The sequence below is a fragment of the Osmerus eperlanus genome, chromosome 18, assembly GCF_963692335.1.
Source record: "Osmerus eperlanus chromosome 18, fOsmEpe2.1, whole genome shotgun sequence".
In the NCBI taxonomy this organism is placed as follows: Eukaryota; Metazoa; Chordata; class Actinopteri; order Osmeriformes; family Osmeridae; genus Osmerus; species Osmerus eperlanus.
In genome coordinates this window covers 13,451,373-13,472,642 of record NC_085035.1, presented here as the reverse complement: position 1 = coordinate 13,472,642, position 21,270 = coordinate 13,451,373, and the positions used below count along the sequence as shown (strand labels likewise).

At 42.5% G+C, this 21,270-nt stretch overlaps 1 protein-coding gene, 1 long non-coding RNA gene and 1 pseudogene across 4 annotated transcripts in view; 2 read left to right on the top strand and 1 right to left on the bottom strand.

Moving 5' to 3' along the window:
* LOC134039003 (uncharacterized) overlaps positions 1–5,345 on the top strand; it is a 58,200-nt gene extending 52,855 nt beyond the window's left edge. Inside the window, exon 3 of the long non-coding RNA XR_009932725.1 lies at positions 5,108–5,345. This is a non-coding gene — a long non-coding RNA (uncharacterized LOC134039003). The remainder of the gene's footprint in view (positions 1–5,107) is intronic.
* LOC134039102 (uncharacterized) overlaps positions 1–21,270 on the top strand; it is a 267,969-nt pseudogene that overhangs the window by 66,673 nt on the left and 180,026 nt on the right.
* Positions 1–21,270, bottom strand: part of pi4kaa (phosphatidylinositol 4-kinase, catalytic, alpha a) — a 178,345-nt gene that overhangs the window by 58,119 nt on the left and 98,956 nt on the right. For all 3 annotated transcript variants that reach the window (XM_062484623.1, XM_062484625.1, XM_062484626.1), the window contains exons 30-32: positions 14,543–14,635; positions 14,257–14,413; positions 13,911–14,038 (exon numbers count right to left, since the gene is read on the bottom strand). In XM_062484623.1, coding sequence (XP_062340607.1) covers positions 13,911–14,038; positions 14,257–14,413; positions 14,543–14,635 — 378 coding nt within the window. The remainder of the gene's footprint in view (positions 1–13,910; positions 14,039–14,256; positions 14,414–14,542; positions 14,636–21,270) is intronic.

The following is a 21,270-nucleotide window of genomic DNA, read 5'->3' as shown; positions in this document are numbered from 1 at the left end:
ACGCCCCTCCAGGTCTCAATGTCATTGCCCACATGAGCATTGAAGTCCCCCAGGAGGACGAGGGAATCTCCGGGAGGAGCGCTTTCCAGCACCCCTCCCAGAGACTCCAAAAAGGGTGGGTACTCTGCGCTGCCGTTTGGTGCGTAAGCACAAACAACAGTGAGGACCCGTCCCCCCACCCGAAGGCGGAGGGAGGCTACCCTCTCGTCCACCGGGGTGAACCCCAACGTACAGGCGCCGAACCGAGAGGAAACAAGTATTCCCACCCCAGCTCGACGCCTCTCACCGAGGGCAACTCCAGAGTGGAAGAGAGTCCAGCCCCTCTCAAGGAGACTGGTTCCGGAGCCGATGCTGTGCGTCGAGGCGAGGCCGACTATATCTAGCCGGAACTTCTCTACCTCGCGCACCAGCTCCGGCTCCTTTCCCGCCAGCGAGGTGACGTTCCACGTCCCTAGAGCTAGCTTCTGCAGCCGAGGATCGGACCGCCAAGGCCCCCGCCTTCGGCCGCCGCCCGTCTCGCACTGCACCCGACCCCCATGACCCCTCCTGCGGATGGTGAGCCCACTGGAAGGGGGTCCCACGTTGTCTCTTCGGGCTGTGCCCGACCGGGCCCCATGGGAAAAGGCCCGGCCACCAGGCGCTCGCCATCGAGCCCCACCCCCGGGCCTGGCTCCAGGGAGGGGCCCCGGTGACCCGCTTCCGGGCAGGGGCAACTGAGAACCATTGTTAGTTTTCTTCATGGTAGATATATGCTAAAACTATGTACATAAACTAGCCCCTGGAATGTGGAATGTAGTTTATGTACATAGTTTACATAAACTATGTACATAAACTACATTCCACTTTCATTTCTGTACAGATTATCCTACCACCGTCACACGGCCTAGCACTGTGTCCCTGGGAAATGATGGTAAAGTAATGAATGACCGTTTATAACAGTGACAATAATTGTATGAGCCATGGCAACCCGAAAGGCTATGTTTTGAAGCAAAAGCACGAGTTAAAACTTTTGCATCACCAGGGCCCCGTTCGTCGTAAGGGTTGAAGCTAAGTTAATCAATTGTCCCTTTATCCCGTTAACATTAGCGAGCTGATTGAGAACAGAAAATATCGGTTCGTCAACGGCTAAACCGCATCCAAATCATGTGGTTAATTTCAATCAGGCTAAACTTATCAGGGACATTGCACGTCCTACTTCAAAAGGCAGGAAAGGTCGATCACCAAAACTGTGATTTTCTAACGGTATGATGGCGGAAAAGACGAAAGAGAGAGCGGTGATATTCTCGCCATCCAAACAAACTATTATAGAGTCTCTACGAAGACAATAAGCATATTATCATGGCTAAGTCAAACACCGCCACCGCTGCCAGAGCAAGACAAGCAGCTTGGCAAAAAATTGAAGTTTTGGGAAAATGTATAGGCTCATCTTAAGTGCCTCATTAACCCAATCAATCAGATCACATTTCATTAAATGTGCCTGCTGGCAGTAGGCTTAATGGAAATTAATAATCAAATGAGATCTTGCTAGCGAAAATAATGATCTCAACTCTTTCAGAATAAGTAGATAAAAACAAGGCCAAAGAGTATCTAATTGATACAAATTCATAGACACTTATGAGGATATATGTACTGAAAGCGCTTATATCATGTACTATATATGTGTATCTGCATGTAGGCCTATGTGTAAATCCCTCTTATTTCATTGACTGGGACATGGCAGGGAATATGATGAATCGATTCATCAGCTGGTTAAGCGCCAAGTACACTTTTCTTACAGCAACGCATGCTGCGGCTTTGACAATGTTTTCTGCATCGCCTATACTGTATAAAAATGTAGGCCTACCTGACGCAAAAAAACTCAAGGCTATGCAGAGTGTCTGAAGCACAGTTAAAGTTTCAAGTAGCTTTATTGTCAATTTCTTCACGTCAAGACATAAAAAGGAATCAATATGACGTTTCCCACTCTCCCCCAGTGAAACATATAAAAAGCACAGGCACAGCAGATAAGACATTTCCTAAAACACAGGCTAGCGTTACATATTCACATACAGCAGCATAAGCTCATAATAAAGCATAAAGCTTGCTGCGGCGTGTGATATTTGCAATGTACGGCCCGAGAAGGTTTTGCAAATAAATGAGTCCTTGTCGGCTGAATCGATATCGCTCAAACAAGATCTCATCCGTGTGAAATAAAGGATCTTGGCGATCGCGAAGAACTCTATTGGTATGGAAAGGTAATCGAACTAGAATATAGCTCCTTGGTCAACTGGGTCTCTCAAAAAGGGAGCTGCCATGTTATTTTCCGGGGGTGTGGCAAGCTTATCCAGCTACACTTACATTAGCCTGCTCTGGAGCAGGTTAGTGCTAATTGATATGTTACTATGGTGATTTATCAAAAGTTGCTTCCATGAACCAAAAAGAGGGGCGTGTTTTATCTTAGCCTGAAAATTAGCTCGCTAAACCGCTTAGCGAGCTACGACGAATACCCCCCTGGACGACGCGGAACCTTTGAGGGTAAGACGTTTGGCTTTGTAAACAACACCAAAGTGGTGACTGGACAAAGACGTTGACTAAACTTGTTGTTGTGACTCAATCTTGAAATGGTTTACATATCTACAAGCACAAGAATCGTAGCTTTCCAAAGATGTATAACATGTGTAGTAGTCAAAAAAATTAATTTATTAACATTTAGTGCGTAGTAACTGGGGGAGGAGGGGGCAGTGTTTCGGGCCCGCGGGCGGGCCTGGACGAATTAATATATGCACCTTCTTGCCACAGTAAATTCCTTGTCTGTGTGAACTATCATGGCGAATAAAACCCATTCTGATTCTGATGAAGGCCCCACCATGGTGAATACAACGAATACCCCCCTGATGCCATACCCCTAGATGTCAACTCTGGTTTTGGGGGCCCAGGAAAACAGCTGGCAGCCAGGCAAGTGCAAATATAAGACACTCAAAAAAATACTCAAAGCTTCTCAATAGCATTGCCAACTCATTGTAAGGCATACCTAAGTTGTTCTGATCGTGGCGGGGGGATACATATTTGTCAAAACAACAAATGTTGTCATACTAATGCTTTGTATACAACCATTCAAGGTAACATTTGTTATTTACATCAATGTTACAGCTAATCTAGAAGAACCACAGTGTATGCCAATCATGCTAACTCTTGTAAACGTGTTTTACTTGTCTTTAATGACAGACACATTACAGGTTATGCTCCGGAAGATGGAGACATTGGAGGAGAACCAGCGAGAGGCTCTCCTATTCAGACGTCTACAGGGCAGACACACTGAAGAGGTGCCAGTGATGGACCTACAGGTGGCCCAAACACAGGCTGAACTCCAAGACCTTGAGGAGTGCCTTAAGGTGCTGGAGTTGCGAAAGAGAGTGGTAAGTGTTTGGAGATGCCATGAACTATGGCTTACACGCAGCGTTCAACGTTCACATTGGTGCTGACAATAAGTTCATGACTTCTAATTCCAGACGCTGTGATGAAGTGGAAGACGGGACTGGGAGAGAAAGCTGTGGAGCTCCTCATAGAGGAGACACTCAAACACAACCCGGCAGCCCGTTCAAAACAAGCCAGGTGAATGAATCATGGATTGCAGCTTCCATATCCAACCTTTCACATGGCTATGTGACAAAAATCTAGAATCACATAGTTTTTTGATGATGTATAGTATTTTAGATGTGATTTTTTAATGACTTGTATAGCCCCTTTTTACACGTGCAATTACGTTGATAGAACACTGTAGTGAGGTCCGCAAGACCACACGGAGCCAACATCTTGCCACACCTGAAGAGTGATTCAATCACATCAGACAAACCTAATCAGCCCTTGTGACACCCTCAGTATGCTGATTACCCACCAAACGCCGATGCAAAGGAACCATAGAATTGGGGGGGGGGACCTCCCCAATCTACCTAATCAGCCCCCCTGCTAGCTTGCAAGCTTCAAAGGGCCTGATTTAGACAACACGTCTCCAGCGACCATTTGCTATCCGTTTCGGCGGCGATTTGAACAAAGAACATACCTTGATCAGAACTTTTGAGGAAAGTTCTTGAGACTTCACCTTTACCACAAGAGTACAAGGTGGAGAATTATGAGAGGGATATTTGTGTTATGTTTGTTACTTTGTTTTAATGTTGTGTTCACTGAAATCTTGATTCTAGTAACAACTCCTTCTTCCTGAAAGATAACCACGTCATTCTTGGTATCTACACGAAGCTATCATAATAAAACAATCATTCAACTATATTTTGTAACTGTACCAAGATGTCCAGAACAATATTTGAACCATCGAATGAACCAGCCAGAGATCAGATCACACCTTTGGTAGGTGTGAAGGAAGGAGGGGGGAGTTGAGAACCCAGCTTCCCCCAATCCACATCTGACCCCAGACGGGTCCTCTCTCGAACTGTATAAAGCCCTAAGATGACCATCAATCTCTGACTCCAGCGAAACCGACCATGGCATGAACGCCATCAGGATTGGCGTTCCAAAGGACGTCGCCAAGCTTCTCCTGAGATTCAACTTCATAGTGAACGCGTCACTATCTGGACGTTTCAACAGAAGAACCAAAAACGCAATTCCAAATGCGACTTCACTGAGATCCCGCAGACTCAGTCACATGACCCAGCGCAGCCGCGCTGTGACTTCAGATTCTTCAAATGGCTAACGCTCTTTCCTCCTCGACATGGCATTGGCGTGAGCTCTGTTTATGCTTTGTAAGGATGTAATCATTGACTGTACAATTTCTGTCTTTCTTTAAGTTAGACCATTTCATTCTGTTCATTGAAACCAATCTCTCATATCAAACCCATAATCCAACTTGTTCATAAGATCTGTTTACCTTACATGAATAAATTCATTGTAAAGATATTTTGACGTGCGTGTTCACTGATGTTACGATTGGCTCTACACTTAGAACGAATTCATTCCTAAAGATGAGACTAATTATTACATATTAAACATAGGATTCCCTAATGTCCTAAACCAATATTAGGGTGGTGCCCCGAGACTTTATGATAAATTAAGTATTTCTATCTTTAAACGAGCAAACCCCGCTACAACACTAACTTATTTTGTACTTCATTGTCAGGGCCAACAGACAGGACCTGTAGCGGGGACTGGCAGAAGATTTTAATTCACTGTTTGGCACTTTATTTGAAATAAAATGACAATGTTACATGGAAATGCTGCCTTGTTTATGATTAGCTTGAGTTAGGCTACACATCACACAAACATAGTCCTCCTAAAGTTGGCTACCATGTAGCCTATTATACAAGAACAAGTAGCATTTTGGGCAAATGAGGTCTGCATATGAACCGCCCCAATATAAGCAGTAGAATTGAGAAATATAGGTTACTTAGTTAACGTTGCAGTTACGGACTGGCAACGTCAAAAATTACGTTGCTAGGAGGTCGCGGTTACGGACTGGCAACGTCGGAAAATGATGTTGCTAGGAGGTCGCGGTTACAGACTGGCAACGTCGGAAAATAACGTCGCCAAAGACGTTGCGGCAACGTATGTTTGGTCATCGAATGACGTTGCGGCAACGTAAGGGCAACGTAACTGTGTTAGCTGGGGAGTTGTGTTCAATAACCGTATCTACTAGGGTGAATTGGGTAAGCGTAGAAAGAGATTTATATTGAAAAAAAACCTACAAAAAAAGTTTCATTAAAAGTGCACTTGTGTATGCGTTCAGTTATGGGAGCAAATTCCTTCTTTTGTTAGATAAAGGAATCGTTTGTACTGCATTGTTAGGAGTGGAATTGTGTAGTAGACCTGCAGCTCGTTTCCAAGGAAGGAAGAACAAAGGCTTGGAAAACACCGGCAGACTGTTGTAATGCTGCTGGGCTTATTCTTTTTCAGTTTTTCTTTATGGGGAGGGATGGGTGGGGGGGTAGTCAGGTATGTCGGTCGCGCCCTTTAAATATAAATGTCATGAGTATCTATGTGTACAACTGGTTTCATATACTTATCACATCTTTTCTTTTATCATATACATTAGAATCAGATTAGCATACATGAGTGACAGAAATACTCATGGTAGGATAGATAAGCTCCAGGTCAAATTCATTTCATGGAATGTGAGAGGACTAAATGGTCCTGTTAAGAGGGCAAAGGTTTTTTAACATCTTAAACTACACTGGACTGACATTGCCTTCTTCCAGGAGACCCATCTCAAAATACATGATCATACAAGGCTTAGACGGACATGGGTAGGACAAGTATTTCATTCATTATTTGATTCAAAGGCTAGAGGGGCAGCCATTTTAGTTTCTAAAAAAATTCAGTTTATATCAGAGAGCCTAATACCTGATCGTTATGGGTGCTTCATCATTGTTTCAGGCAGATTATTCCACTTACCTATTACATTAGTCTGTGTGTACGCTCCTAACTTTGATGACGTTGGATTCATGGCTAGACTCTTATCCTCTATCCCAAATATGGATACACATCATTTAATTTTTGGAGGGGACCTAAACTGTGTGATGAACACTCAGTTGGATCGCTCAAGCCCCAGAGTGACCAATCTATCAAAAATGGCAACAACACTACAGTCATTCATGGAGAATTATGGAAGCTGTGAGCCTACTCATTCTACTCACATGTACATCATGTCTACTCAAGGATAGATTATTTTTGTATTGATAAAGAATTACTGCCATCTAAACACTCTATTGAATATTCAGCAACAGCTACAGATCACTCCCCTGTACTGATGGATTTCAGATTTGACTCTCCATCGGTGGGAAACCCACAATGGAGACTCAATACATCGTTACTGTCCAATGATGTCTTCTGTTCTACCATAACACAAGCCATTGAAAACTTTTTGTGTTTTAATTATTCAGAAGAAATTAACTCATCATTACTTTGGGAAACCCAAAAAGCTAACATTAGAGGACAAATCATTTCATACTCCTCTTACTCTAATAAGCAACGCAGAAAGACACAAACAGACATAATCGATAAAATATATGAAATCGATAGGAAATATGCAATAAATCCTACTCCGGAGCTACACCAACAAAAAGTTAATCTCCAAACTGAGTTTGATCTCACCTCTACGGAGAATGCAAAAAAGAACATACTGAGGTCTAAAGGGATGCTGTATGAATATGGCGACAAAGCAAGCCGTCTGCTGGCCCTCCAGCTCAAACACCAAGCAACATCACAACATATTGCTCAAATTACTGATCGGTCAGTTGGTCTTACAACATGTCCCCTGAAGATCAATGCAGCTTTTAAAGCATATTATTCCAGACTTTATACTTCTGAACCTCCTCCTACAGACTCAAACATGAACACATATTTGGACAACATAGACATACCAACTATTGATATTCTAACACAGTTATCACTAAATCAACCAATAACCCTAAGGGGAATATATGACAGTATTAGGGAAATGAACAATGGTAAAACACCAGGGCCTGATGGGCTGCCCTCTGAGTTTTACAACAAATTATCCACTCATTTAGCCCCTTTATTTCTAGATATGTTTAACCATTCCCTGTTTACAGGAACACTGCCAAAAACTTTGACGGAGGCATCTATTTCAGTCATCCTTAAAAAGGATAAGAATCCTGCTGAATGCAGTTCCTATCGACCTATGTCACTTCTAATGTTTTTAATGTTGATGTTAAAATACTAGCAAAAACTCTGGCAAGAAGATTGGAAATCTGTCCTCCCTCAATAATCTCTGAGGACTAAACTGGCTTCATCAGAGGTCATCAGCTATCATCAAATATAAGACGTCTATTAAATATTATCTCTGCACCATCCAATGCAACAAAGCCTGAAATAGTGCTCTCATTAGATGCAGAAAAAGCCTTTGACAGGGTAGAATGGGAGTATCTGTTTAAGGTACTGGAAACATTTGGGTTTGGGAAAAATTAATATCATGGATACGCCTTCTCTATTCATCCCCCCCTTGCCTGGGTTAACACAAACAGGCAGTACTCAACATATTTTCCCCTATCCCGCGGAACCTGCCAGGGGTGTCCACTATCACCACTGCTGTTTGCCCTTGCAATCGAACCCTTAGCCATATTGCTGAGAACATCAACACATCTGCAAGGTATCAGATGGGGAAGTATTGAGCATCGTGTCTCCCTGTATGCAGATGATCTACTAATTTATATAACAGATCCCATTGCCTGTTCTAATAAAATAATACAGATACTAGAGGAATTCGGTACATTTTCAGGCTACAAAATCAATCTCCAAAAAACAGTGTGTTTCCCAATAAACTCTGAAGCCAAAACACTCACAGGGGGACAGATACCTTTCAGTCTTTCACAAGAAAGTGTTCAATATCTAGGGATTAACATTACCGATTCATTTCAGGGGTTACATAAAAATAACATTGGCAAACTAATGAATAGAGTGAAAACCGACCTACAGAAATGGTCCAAGTTGCCAATGTCCTGAGCGGGCAGAGTACAAACTATAAAAATGAATGTCTTGCCGAGATTTTTGTTCCTTTTTCAATGCCTACCTCTCTTTCTGACAAAATCATTTTTCAAGAACCTTGACCAAATTATCCTTCCATTCTTGTGGGCCGGCAAGGCTGCCAGAATTAACAAAAGCTCAGCTGGTGGTATGAGAGTGAGTTGGACTGGTGTAAAATGGAGTCCCTCTCCTGCCACAACTCCTCACTTGTAGCTCTGACATGCTCCCCTTTACCATTCTCAGCCACAAACTATACTTCAAACCCTGTAATCTTGTCAACCTTGAAAGTATGGACACAGTTCCGTAAACAAAACTTCAAACTAAACAATTTCATCCTCCTTGGTCCATTATGCAATAATCAAAATGTTTTACCTTCCAAACTTGACAAACTTAAACTCTACATTTAAACTTTGGAAGGAGAAAAAGGTATCACATCATTCCGAGATCTGTTTTTAAATGGGATATTTGTTGACTTTAAAAGTTTGTCCCATGGGCATGATTTACACCAAGGCAACTTATTCCGCTACCTCCAGGTCCGCAGTTTTGTCAAAGAATATTGCAGCACATTCCCATCTCTGCCTGCAGACTTACCAGAAAGCCTGACAAGGATGGTGTCTACGTTGTACACAAATATCCTTCAATCCAACCCCTCGCAGCTGGTCAAAGTTAAACAGCAGTGGGAAAACGAGCTAGGAGTTCAATTTCAAGACCCCTGGTGGGACAGGGCCAAACTACAAGTGAATTACTCTTCATCCTGCGCCCGTCTTAACTTAATACAGTACAAAGTACTGCACAGAATGCATTTCAGCAAAGCCAAATTAGCAAAGTTTTTCCCTGGCACGAGCGATGCCTGTAATAGATGTGCCTTTGTCCCATCTGACCTAGCCCATACCTTCTGGTTGTGCTCAAAGCTAACAGGATTCTGGAAGAACTTCTTCAAGATTATATCTGAAGCTCTAGATACAGATATCACTCCGTCCATTTATTGCCATATTTGGAGTACCCCTGAACCACTTTCAATTTAGTAAACGGAAATTAAATGTTTTAGCATTTGCCTCTCTGATTGCCCGCAGATGTATCCTTCTACAATGGAAGTCACCCAAACCCCCAGCAGATAACTCTTGGGAGACTGATCTAATGTCATTCCTTAAGCTGGAAAAGGTCAAATTCTCATTTAGAGGGTCGACTGGGAAATTCTACACTACATGGCAGCCTCTCCTCTCATATTTTGATAATGTAGGTACGACTCCTACTACTTAGAATTTTAATACCAGTACCAGTTGTACTGTTGCATACAGATACTTTGATTGATTCGATACATTGATAGAGAAAGGTGGACCAACTCGGGATGGGAGCGTGGGGGGGATTTTAAGTTTTGTATATGTTTCTTTATTTCTTGTATATCTTTTATTTTTTTTACGTCTGTTCAAAAAAAAAATAATATGATCACACAGCTAATTGTAAAAGATCTATGCTATTTGATATGATGTGTTTCAATAAACAAATGTAAAAAAAAAGTTATTTATGCATTTAGCAGATAGCAAAACATATGAAGGATGTTAACTTTTACAATGCTAATTTTTTTTTCAATCAATAATTTGCAGTGGCCCGATTGGGCCAGTGAGTTGCTAGTTTAACTGTCCCAACGTTACTTTTTACTGGCCATCGTTATTGTCGAGCCCTGCTTAGTAAACCAATAACAATGGGCCTCATTCTCGAACATTTTCTGAAGTTTCTTCTGAAATGTTTCTTACAGGCTTCGGAGAAACAACGTAAGAAAAAGACATCCGCCAAATTCATGAACGCTTGAAAACGTGTTCCTACGCAGCAGAAGTTTTCTGAGCTGTGCTCCCCCGAAAGAGTTCTTAAGTTGAAAGCGCATCCTCGGGCTCCTGAATTTGCATACATACACGCCCCGACAGCTCCTTATAAGGGCACGCAACAGCTGTGACGTTTGCAGTCAGAATTGACACAATTAGGAAAGCAACAGGAACGCACGTTATGTCCAAGCGAAAAGCAATTGTGCCATATTGTATGCCTAGGGTGCACACTTGTCTCTTTAAATAGGTCGAGTGATCAGTGATAATTGGATGGCCAATTATCAGATAACTGATTATTGCATATTTAACCTAGGTTTCCTTGATGTCCTAACCCCAATATCGAGGTGGTGTCCCATCAACAATACTAGATTACAGATAAAGTATACTTATTTTTAAATGAGCAAACCCCGCTACAATACATAGCTGTTTGTGTGTAGACAGGTAAGCACAATTCTTATGTTATGGCATTAGCGGCAACAATAATTGTAATGGTAAAATGAAAGTATGTTTTGTAAAGTGGATACACATCACAAATAAATGCATTTCTGAAATATAGAGAAGTATAAATTACTCAAGTGAGTTACAATAAATTAGTTTATTGTATTATTATTTTACAACATCTTAGACCTGGCTGCAATTAATACCCATATTCTGTTGAAAGAGTGCATAAATGTAAAAAAAAAAATTCGAAAGGAAATGTAGGCCTATACATGAGGTGGTGAAAGCATCAGAATTGAATGATTGGAATGTTGACAGTAACTGAAGACTTTTCGAAAGGAACTTGAGGGACCAAATCCATTGATTCACTCCACGATAAATCATAAGGGGACGGGATATCACACCTTCCAAACAGCCTGAAAGATGTATTCACGGTTTACCAGGACAAAGAAAAATTAATTCTGTGCACAATGCAATTCCAGAGATGAGCCTATTTATTCTAGTTTTGCATGTAAAGGGAAGAAAATTATGACAGAAATGTCCGCTCAGATGGCTGAGCGGTTAGGGAATCAGGCTACCAATCAGAAGGTTGCTGGTTCGATTTCCAGCCGTGCAAACATGACGTTGTGTCCCTGGGCAAGGCACTTCACCTTACTTGCCTCGGGGGGAATGTCTCTGTACTTACAGTAAGTCACTCTGGATAAGAGCGTCTGCTAAATGACAATGTAAATGTCTAAATGTAAATGTATGCCAAACACGGAGAAGATGTGCTTGAAAGTTGACAAAACTACTACATTGTGTTTAAGGATACTTGACTCGAGAGGAGGGTGATGGGATAGCCTATAGCACTTTCTACACAGACAAACACAGCCTACATACAAAATAATACAGCTACTATAAGGTAATCAACTTATTTGGGAACTGCACTAGAAAGGTAGCCTATTCAATAGAGTTGGAGAATAAGGGTAGTGTTCTGCTATTACAATATTCACTGTCTGTTATCTGATCTTCTAGTTGTTGTAGATAGGCTGCCAACTTTTACGATTTAATTATATGCTAATGTTGTTTGCACACAATATGCGCTACAGCTCATTCGTAACCCGAGATCCACACTGGGATCTGGAGTCCCAATGTTAAAGTAATAAATAAAGGAATGAATTTCAGAAGAAATTTGAGAATTTCCAAACTAGTTACACTTGCCTTTCATATTTGCTACACTTGAACTGTGCCCTGACAATAAATGAAGAATAAATGTTTTGGCAGGATAACTGGATCTATCAGACCCTTGAATGTTTATGATGTTCCTATGTATTACATTTTTTGATTGGGGATGACATGATAATTGTCAGCCGACAATAGAATGTTTATAATGTTGGGCTACACATTTATAGACCAGCTGGAGTCTAACCCGCAACGTGTGTGACATCTTTTATAATAAATAGCATTTTACAAAAAGTTGGATACCCCTGGTATATATACCCCTACACTTGAAGGCAAAGGCTCCTATTTTTTAAGATGTGAAGCATGCATTGTTTCTTTGTATGTCTGTGTGAGAAAGAGAGATACATAGTTAATGTTCAAAAATAGAATAGACTTGACACATAAGGTTCTTATTTTTTTTAAGTTTACAGTTAAGATGTGAAAGATGTCTCGTTGGTTTGTGTGTGTGTATGTGAGACAAAGAGAGAGTATTGTAGAGCTACTGTACTACTATAATGCATGAAATTGTTGGTTTGCAGGTTGGGTTCCAGTGGTTGATTATTGCAGATTTTTGAGGGTCGGGTTGTGCGGATTGGCTCTCATAATGGGTTGGGTGCGGGCAATGGCCCGCCGGCGGGTTTGTAGCTTGTGATGTTGTCTAAATCGCCTCGCCACAAACATAATATTTTAGACTGCTACACATGCCATATATTGTTGGAAAGCTACGATTCTTGTGACTCTATTGATATAACCATTTCAAGATTGAGTTGCAACAGCAGGTACAATCAATGTCTTTGTCCGCCCACAAGCATGTCAGCAACGAAAAAAGAAAGAAAAAATAGACCTCTTACCTATTATGGCTCAGAGTTGTCCAGTTATGCAAAACATCCCAACAAAAATGGTCTGGTTACATTCCCAAAGGTCCAAACTATCTAGCCATGTAAGTATTTCATCCAAAACAATGTATTACATCCATCAATAGCCATGATTGCTTGTTGCATCATTTTACATTTGCCGACTGAAGCGTCCTTTTACTCACATTCATTTGGTCACAGCTCTGGTTCTGTTTGAATATTTACCATAGTGTGATGTCAAAATGGCCACTGCACTCTGACCTTTCGATTGACACCTCATTTGAGGTGCTCCAATAGGAGCCATAGCCTTCTAAAGCCAACCAGGTGGCTCCCAAAATCTGTGTGTCTTGCCCCCCCGCGCCCCTCTTTCTAGGCACAAAGCTGAAGCTGGCTTCAGCTGGTTTAAAAATGAGTTTGTTAGCCTTATAGCCACTGAAATTCTGCACACACAGATAGCTAACATATTGGGTAACTTTGGAACCTTCAAAATAAAAGTCCACGCGTAAAATGGATGACAGAACCAGCTGTTCTTTCTGCCTCCATCCTGGTGAATCAGATAAAGCACTCCAATGTGTTCATGCTTCAGTTTTTGTGTTTCAGCTATACTAATGGGGGATTTAGCTATAATATAGGATAGTTCTAAGTACCACCTTTCATTAGAGATAACAATTATGAAAAATAATACCTTTTTATCTTAAAACCATGACCCGTGCATGACTAGCACGCACACAATAAATATTCCAGATGCCTGCTGGCAGTTGTTTCAAAGATCCCATGACATGCTGTTTTGGATGCTTTTATATAGGCCTCTTATGACGTCATAAAACCAGCATTTTCAAAACCGAGCGTTTCAGCTTTCATTTTCTCAAAGGCAGAGAAGAATACCCAGGGCTTGGTTTACACCTATCGACATTTCTACCCACAAAGGCAGGCTAGGGGAACTCATATTAATGTTAAATAACCTACTAAAGTGAACATTTCATGTCATGGGACCTTTAACAGTTCACCGTCAGAATTTATAGAACAAAAAAACAAAAAAAAGGAGTAATCCATGTCGCACCATATTGCTCCAACACGATATTAATTGGTCGACATTCGTATACACATAACGACAAATGGAAACACGTACTGGTACTTCCACACCGGTTCGAGCCGCCAGCAGCCACTCCCAGCAGGCAATGGCCGTCTCCATGCCGTGCTCTGTGAACATCTTGAGAGGGGACCAGCACAGATGGTGCAGCAGCTGAGGGTCACATTCTACAGACAAGGAATAATAGATATGAGAAAGAGCCAAAAATAGATAAAAGGTAGAATTGGAAGTAGAGAGAGCGATAGATAGAGAGATGGGAGGGAGACAGATGATTTGAAAAGGTTCCCAACAAGATCAGGTTTGATCAAGATTATCAGGTGCTGTTCGACGTGTTTTTAAGGAAAATAGTTTTTTTGCTATTCCTCATCAAAGTACCCACACACACCTTTGGTGCTAATAAGTAGAGCGGCCAGTTTGAACATGGCTTCGGTAAAGCCCTCAGGCTGTCGGCAGTCCAGGGCCTCTGCCATCTGTTTGATCATCAGTCTGCACAAGTCCGACTCACTACACATCCCCTCCGCAAAGTGGATCATACCTGCAACCTGGAGGGGGGTCAAAGGTCAGACAGGATTAGCAATCACAACTTTGCCGAGGCCACAACATGAACTGTTAAACTGGCGTGGAAAATGGACGCCTGACACAAAGAGCATGGCACTGTTAATTCATCCTACCTCTCCGGCATAGCGGTTCCTGAGGTTGAGGGAGGCCATGAAGTTGGAATAGTCTTTCTTTACACATGAAGGCCTTTCTGTCAGCTGGGTGGTCTGTAATGAAGGGGGAGGTTAGAAGAGACAGATGCATATATGGAGGAATGGGTGATGTACATACAGATCTCGCTATGAAAATAATGTGTTACTATCAGTACAACATTTTACCGCAGCCATCCAAAAATGTACCCGTGCTAGGTTTTAAATGTTCACTAGTACATCATTGATGTGATTCTTTCGCCAACACTCTGAAATATATTTTTGATCTGCATTGAATTCCAGTTACAGTGAACAAAGAATTTCGAAAATAAGACTTGTTCCGGGGCTATCAAAGAACCTAGGACTTTCATTGTGCCTTTCTACAGACAAAACTATTGTGCCTCAATGTTTACATTGAGGCACTCACACCAGCTATGGGAAGAAGAGAGCATTAGGCTATAGTTGGGATTGGTCACCATTAGGGCTGAAACGATGTCGACAACATAAATATTTGTAGATTGTAGATAGTACAAATATTTCTGTTTTCTACAAGTTGTTTTACAGTTAGGTCCATAAGTATTTGGACATTGACACAATTTTCATCATTTTGGCTCTGTATATTACCACAATGGATTTGAAATGAAACAATCAAGATGTGCTTTAAGTGCAGACTTTCATCTTTAATTTCAGGGTATTTACATCCAAATCAGGTGAACGGTGTAGGAATTACAACACATTTTATATGTGGCCCCCCCCTTTTTAAGGGACCAAAAATAATTGGACAAACTAACATAATCATAAATCTAATTGTCACTTTTAATACTTGGTTGCAAATCCTTTGCAGTCAATGACAGCCTGAAGTCTGGAACCCATAGACATCACCAGACGCTGGGTTTCGTCCCTGGTGATGCTTTGCCAGGCCTCTACTGCAACTGTCTTCAGTTCCTGCTTGTTCTTGGGGCATTTTCCCTTCAGTTTTGTCTTTAGCAAGTGAAATGCATGCTCAATTGGATTTAGGTCAGGTGATTGACTTGGCCATTGCAGAACATTCCACTTCTTTGCCTTTGGTTGCTTTCGCAGTATGCTTCGGGTCATTGTCCATCTGCACTGTGAAGCGCCGTCCTATGAGTTCTGAAGCATTTGGCTGAATCTGAGCAGGTAATATTGCCCGAAACACTTCAGAATTCATCCTACTGCTTTTGTCAGCAGTCACATCATCGATAAATACAAGGGAACCAGTTCCATTGGCAGCCATACATGCCCACGCCATAACACTACCTCCACCATGCTTCACTGATGAGGTGGTATGCTTTGGATCATGAGCAGTTCCTTCCCTTCTCCATACTCTTCTCTTCCCATCATTCTGGTACAAGTTGATCTTGGTCTCATCTGTCCATAGGATGTTGTTCCAGAACTGTACAGGCTCTTTTAGATGTTTTTTGGCAAACTCTAATCTTGTCTTCCTGTTTTTGAGACTCACCAATGGTTTACATCTTGTGGTGAACCCTCTGTATTTACTCTGGTGAAGTCTTCTCTTAATTGTTGACTTTGACACAGATACGCCTACCTCCTGGAGAGTGTTCTTGATCTGGCCAACTGTTGTGAAGGGGTTTTTCTTCACCAGGGAAAGAATTCTTCTGTCATCCACCACAGTTGTTTTCCGTGGTCTTCCGGGTCTTTTGGTGTTGCTGAGCTCACCAGTGCGTTCTTTCTTTTTAAGAATGTACCAAACAGTTGATTTGGCCACACCTAATGTTTTTGCTATCTCTCTGATAGGTTTGTTTTGATTTTTCAGCCTAACGATGGCTTGCTTCACTGATGGTGACAGCTCTTTGGACTTCATATTGAGAGTTGACAGCAACAGATTCCAAACACAAATACCATACTTGAAATGAACTCTAGACCTTTTATCTGCTCCTTGTCAATGAAATAACGAACTCCCTTTATGAGGGAATAACATACACCTGGCCATGGAACAGCTGAGCAGCCAATTGTCCAATTACTTTTGGTCCCTTAAAAAGGGGGGGGCCACATATCAAACGTGTTGTAATTCCTACACCGTTCACCTGATTTGGATGTAAATACCCTGAAATTAAAGCTGAAAGTCTGCACTTAAAGCACATCTTGATTGTTTCATTTCAAATCCATTGTGGTGGTATACAGAGCCAAAATGATGAAAATTGTGTCAATGTCCAAATACTTATGGACGTAACTGTATCTAATATGACCAATTTTAACACTAGAAGGTCATTTGACTGAGTGAAAAGAAAGATAAGTTGTATCTTCGCACTCAATCAAATTCCAGGACCCTGCTTTCTTGACTTTTCCTAGATATGTCTGTTTTATCACGCAGTATTTTTTCATTTTCAAAATCACACTGGGACTGTGATCTGGGAATGGGAGCCACCACTGTCACAGTACCCTCCTCCCCACGGGCGGCACCCGACGCCCCAGAACCACAGCGCGGAGGCCGACCACGAGGGCGGGGTCGTCAGGATGTTCCCTATGGAAGTCCGAGATAAGAGAGGGGTCAAGCACATCTGCAGCCGGGACCCAGGAACGCTCCTCAGGCCCGTAACCCTCCCAATCCACCAGATATTGAAGACGACCCTCACGTCGTTGGGCATACCATCAACATCACCCACCACAGGCTTTAGCAGGGAGATATGAAACGTGGGCGAGATGCGGTACTGAGGGGGGAGTTGCAGAAGGTAGGCCACAGGATTGACCTGACGGATGATCTTGAACGGACCGGTGTACCTCGGGCTGAGCTTTCGACACAGGAGTCTGAGCCTGACGTCTCACGTCGATTGCCACACTTCTTGACCAGTGGCATATTGTGGCGTAGGATGCCGACGTCGGTCAGTGTGGATCTTCTGTCGACGGACAGCCCCTTGCAGTCGGACGTGGGCCGATTGCCAGACCCCTTCGCTGCATTGCATCCAAGAATCAACCGAAGGCAGATTGACAGACTCCCCGGTCCATGGGAACAACGGAGGCTGATATCCCAGGACGCATTGAAAGGGTGTAAGTCTCGTGGAAGCACTCACTAGAGAGTTCTGGGCATACTCTGCCCAGACTAGATATTGACACCAGTCCTGTTGCTGCTGGCTGCAGTATGATCTCAGAAACCATCCTATTTCCTGGTTCAGCCTTTCCGTTTGCCCGTTAGACTGGGGATGGTATCCTGAGCTGAAGCTAACACCAACGTTCAGGAGGCGGAAGAAGGAAGACCACAATCTGGAGGTGAATTGTGATCCCCTATCCGAAACAATGTCCTCGGGCAGCCCGTAATACCTGAACACATAAATAAATAGGTAAATAGCACCATGGCAGTCTCCGAAGCCGTTGGTAGCCCCTTTAAAGGCACAAGTCTACAGGCCTTGAAAAACCTGTCCACTGCGGCCAGGATGGTGGTGTGACCCTGGGAACTCGGCAGGTCGGTCACAAAATCCAGGGCAATGTGTGACCATGGGACGTGGGACGGGATTCCAGCAATCCCGCAGAGAGTTGATGTGACGCCTTAGCCTGAGCGCAGACTTTGCAGGCCCGGACCAAGTTGGTTACATCAGAATCAGAATTCGGTTTATTCGCCATGTATGTTATACAAACACGGAATTTACTGTGGCAGGGAGGTGTAAAACACTAAACATATACAGATCTTAAATTAAGTAAAAGTACAAAAGTTTAACTATTTCTAAGAACTAAACAATCTAAGAATACAAAAATTTAAATCTAAAATAAAATATATATAAAAATAAGAATAGAATGAGCAGCGTGAATGGTCAACATAGTGCAATCGGATACTGAGATTACATTACATTTACATTTAGCCATTTAGCAGACGCTCTTATCCAGAGCGACTTACAGTAAGTACAGGGACATTCCCCCCGAGGCAAGTAGGGTGAAGTGCCTTGCCCGAGGACACAACGTCATTTTTCACAGCCGGGAATCGAACCAGCAACCTTTGGATTACTAGCCCAATTCCCTAACCGCTCAGCCACCTGACTCCCTAGATAAAGTGGGATATGCATACTGAATTGCCATTAGATGGACTTATAATAGTTAAATAAGTGAATGAATGTCAATGGGAGTCCTTGGCCTTGTTGAAGAGGCCAGTAGCAGATGGAAAGAAACTGTTCTTATGGCGTGAGGTTTTGGTCCTGATGGACCGCAGCCTTCTGCCAGAGGGGAGTAGCTGGAACAGGGAGTGACCAGGGTGGGAGGGGTTTGTCTGGGGCCAGTTGCATAAAAATAGACCTCGTCTTAGACTTAAATGTAACTTTAAGTCCGACTTGCCATAGACACATCAATTTACCTGTTGCATAAAGCTTCACTATCAGTGACTAACGTAAGACTGACTTAGATAGCCTGTTGCGCTTTGCATTATGGGTAAAATAAGAAACTTTGATTGATATATTTAAACCTGATGAAAACCTATATCTGTTGGAGGAATACAATATTGAAAAAGTTGTTTTATTAACAAATAGTGTGTGCATTTTTAAGTTACTTAATTTAACCCCAACGCTACTTCCATTTATCAACAACTCTAACGCAGATGGCTGACGCTAGTGTCAATAAAGTGAGTTATGTTGTCATCTACTCACTCGTTTAATACATTTAGCGGAAAAGCAGAACCCAGTCAACATTTTCTGCAGTTATAATGAACAAACTTTCATAATAAATGATGCTAAGATAATGAAGTAGCCTACTAACAGCAGGGAGTCAGATGGCTGAGCGGTGAGGGAGTCGGGCTAGTAATCTGAAGGTTGCCAGTTCGATTCCCAGCCGTGCCAAATGACGTTGTGTCCTTGGGCAAGGCACTTCACCCTACTTGCTTCGGGGATGTCCCTGTACTTACTGTAAGTTCTGCTTATACTGACATTTACCAACTGACCCAAGTTGAACACTGGATTTTGGTGTTTCAACACCCATTGACACTTCCCTGCTGTATGACTATGTTTAGCCTGTGTTCTGCACCTCTCTTTCACCAACCGTCTCTGGAGGAGGGGATCCCTCCTTGAATTGCTCCTCCCAAGGTTTCTTCAATTTTTTCTCCTCTAGTGAGTTTTTCTGGGAGTTTTTCCTTGTCTTCCTTAAGGGTTGAGGTTGGCTGAGGGGCAGTTCTATGGGCGTATGTGAAGCCCTCTGTGACATTGCTTGTAAAAAGGGCTTTACAAATACATTTTGATTTGATTTTATGAATGAAATCCATGGTTAAAGCCTCCTGAATGTACTCCTCCATGGCTTCAGTCTCCTCTACCGATAAGGGATAGATTCGACCTCTTGGAGGTGTAGCTCCTTGTAAAAGGTCAATCACATCACGATATTCGGGAGGAACAGCAACACTCTTTGACACACCAGGACTCTCTATCTGGGAGGCCCGAAAAGGGACTGGCAGACAACGAGTGGAACATGAAGATCCCCATGACTGTAATTCGCCTGTTGTCCAGGAGATGGCGGGGTTGTGTCCCGGATTTCCGCAAAACATACATAATTGCTGTGCCCTTCGCCGTTCCCTCTCCTCCATGGTAAGTTGCGCACGAGCAATCTGCATAGGTTAAGGTGGAGCCGTAGAGAGGGGATGGTTATAGGTCTGGACAAACGTCCTGGTTGGTCTTCTCTTCCTTAAAAGATTATCTAGGCGAACAGCCAATTGAAGGAACTATTCTAGATCCGTAGTCCCATCTTGACAGGCTAATTCCAATTTTAAGTCAGCGTTCAGTCCTTGGTGAAATACAGCGGGTAGAACCAGTTCGTTCCATCCGCTGGCCGCGGCCAGGGTAAGGAACTGAAAAGCGTAATCCGCGGCCGATTGGGAACCTTGTCGTAGTGCTAGCAACTGATTCCCGGCTGATCATCCCTCATCCGGGTGGTCGAATACCTCTCTGAAATGGCGTGTGAACTCCTGACATGATTGAGTAAGCGTCCCTCCGCGAGACCAGACTGCTGCCGCCCACTGTAGAGCTCTTCCTGTGAGTAGTGTTATTAGGAATGCTATGCGTGCACTGTCATCTGCAAAGGCTGTGGGCTGGTGGGCAAAGTACAGCGAACACTGCACCAGGAATCCATCACAGCGGTCCGAAGCAGCGTTTTACTTTTCCAGAAATGCTAGATTTACAGTTCTCACTCAAATATACCTAATATGTATAGTTTATACATACATATAGCCTCTATATAATTATGTGCAAAATGATAACAAGAATTTAATTATACGAAGTGCATTTGTTTCACATACATTTGTGTGTAGACAATGGTATAAGCGCAATTCTTATGTCCCATTATTTTAGAGCGGCAACAAGAATTTACAATTGCAAATAAGCTATGTTTTGTAAAGCTGAAAAACATAACTAATAAAAGCATTTTTGCATGTATTCAGACATGGGTCAAACGAATTAGCCGATAAAATCACCAATGAAATTGACAATCTACGTATGTAAGGTGAATTACTGGATATTCAAACTATAGTTTGCGATCAGTAGGTCTATAGAAGGAGCTATTGAAATAGTCTCAAAAACATTCAAGGGTCTGATAGACCCATGAATTGGACTGAAGAACATGACATGTTTTGCCACTATAACTGGATCTAATTAGACCATTGAATGTTTATGATTTCCCTGATTGTTTATACTTTTGACTGGGGACAACAACGCGATCAGACAGCCAACTATAAAATGTTGATAATGTTGGGCTACTATCGACCAACTGCAGTA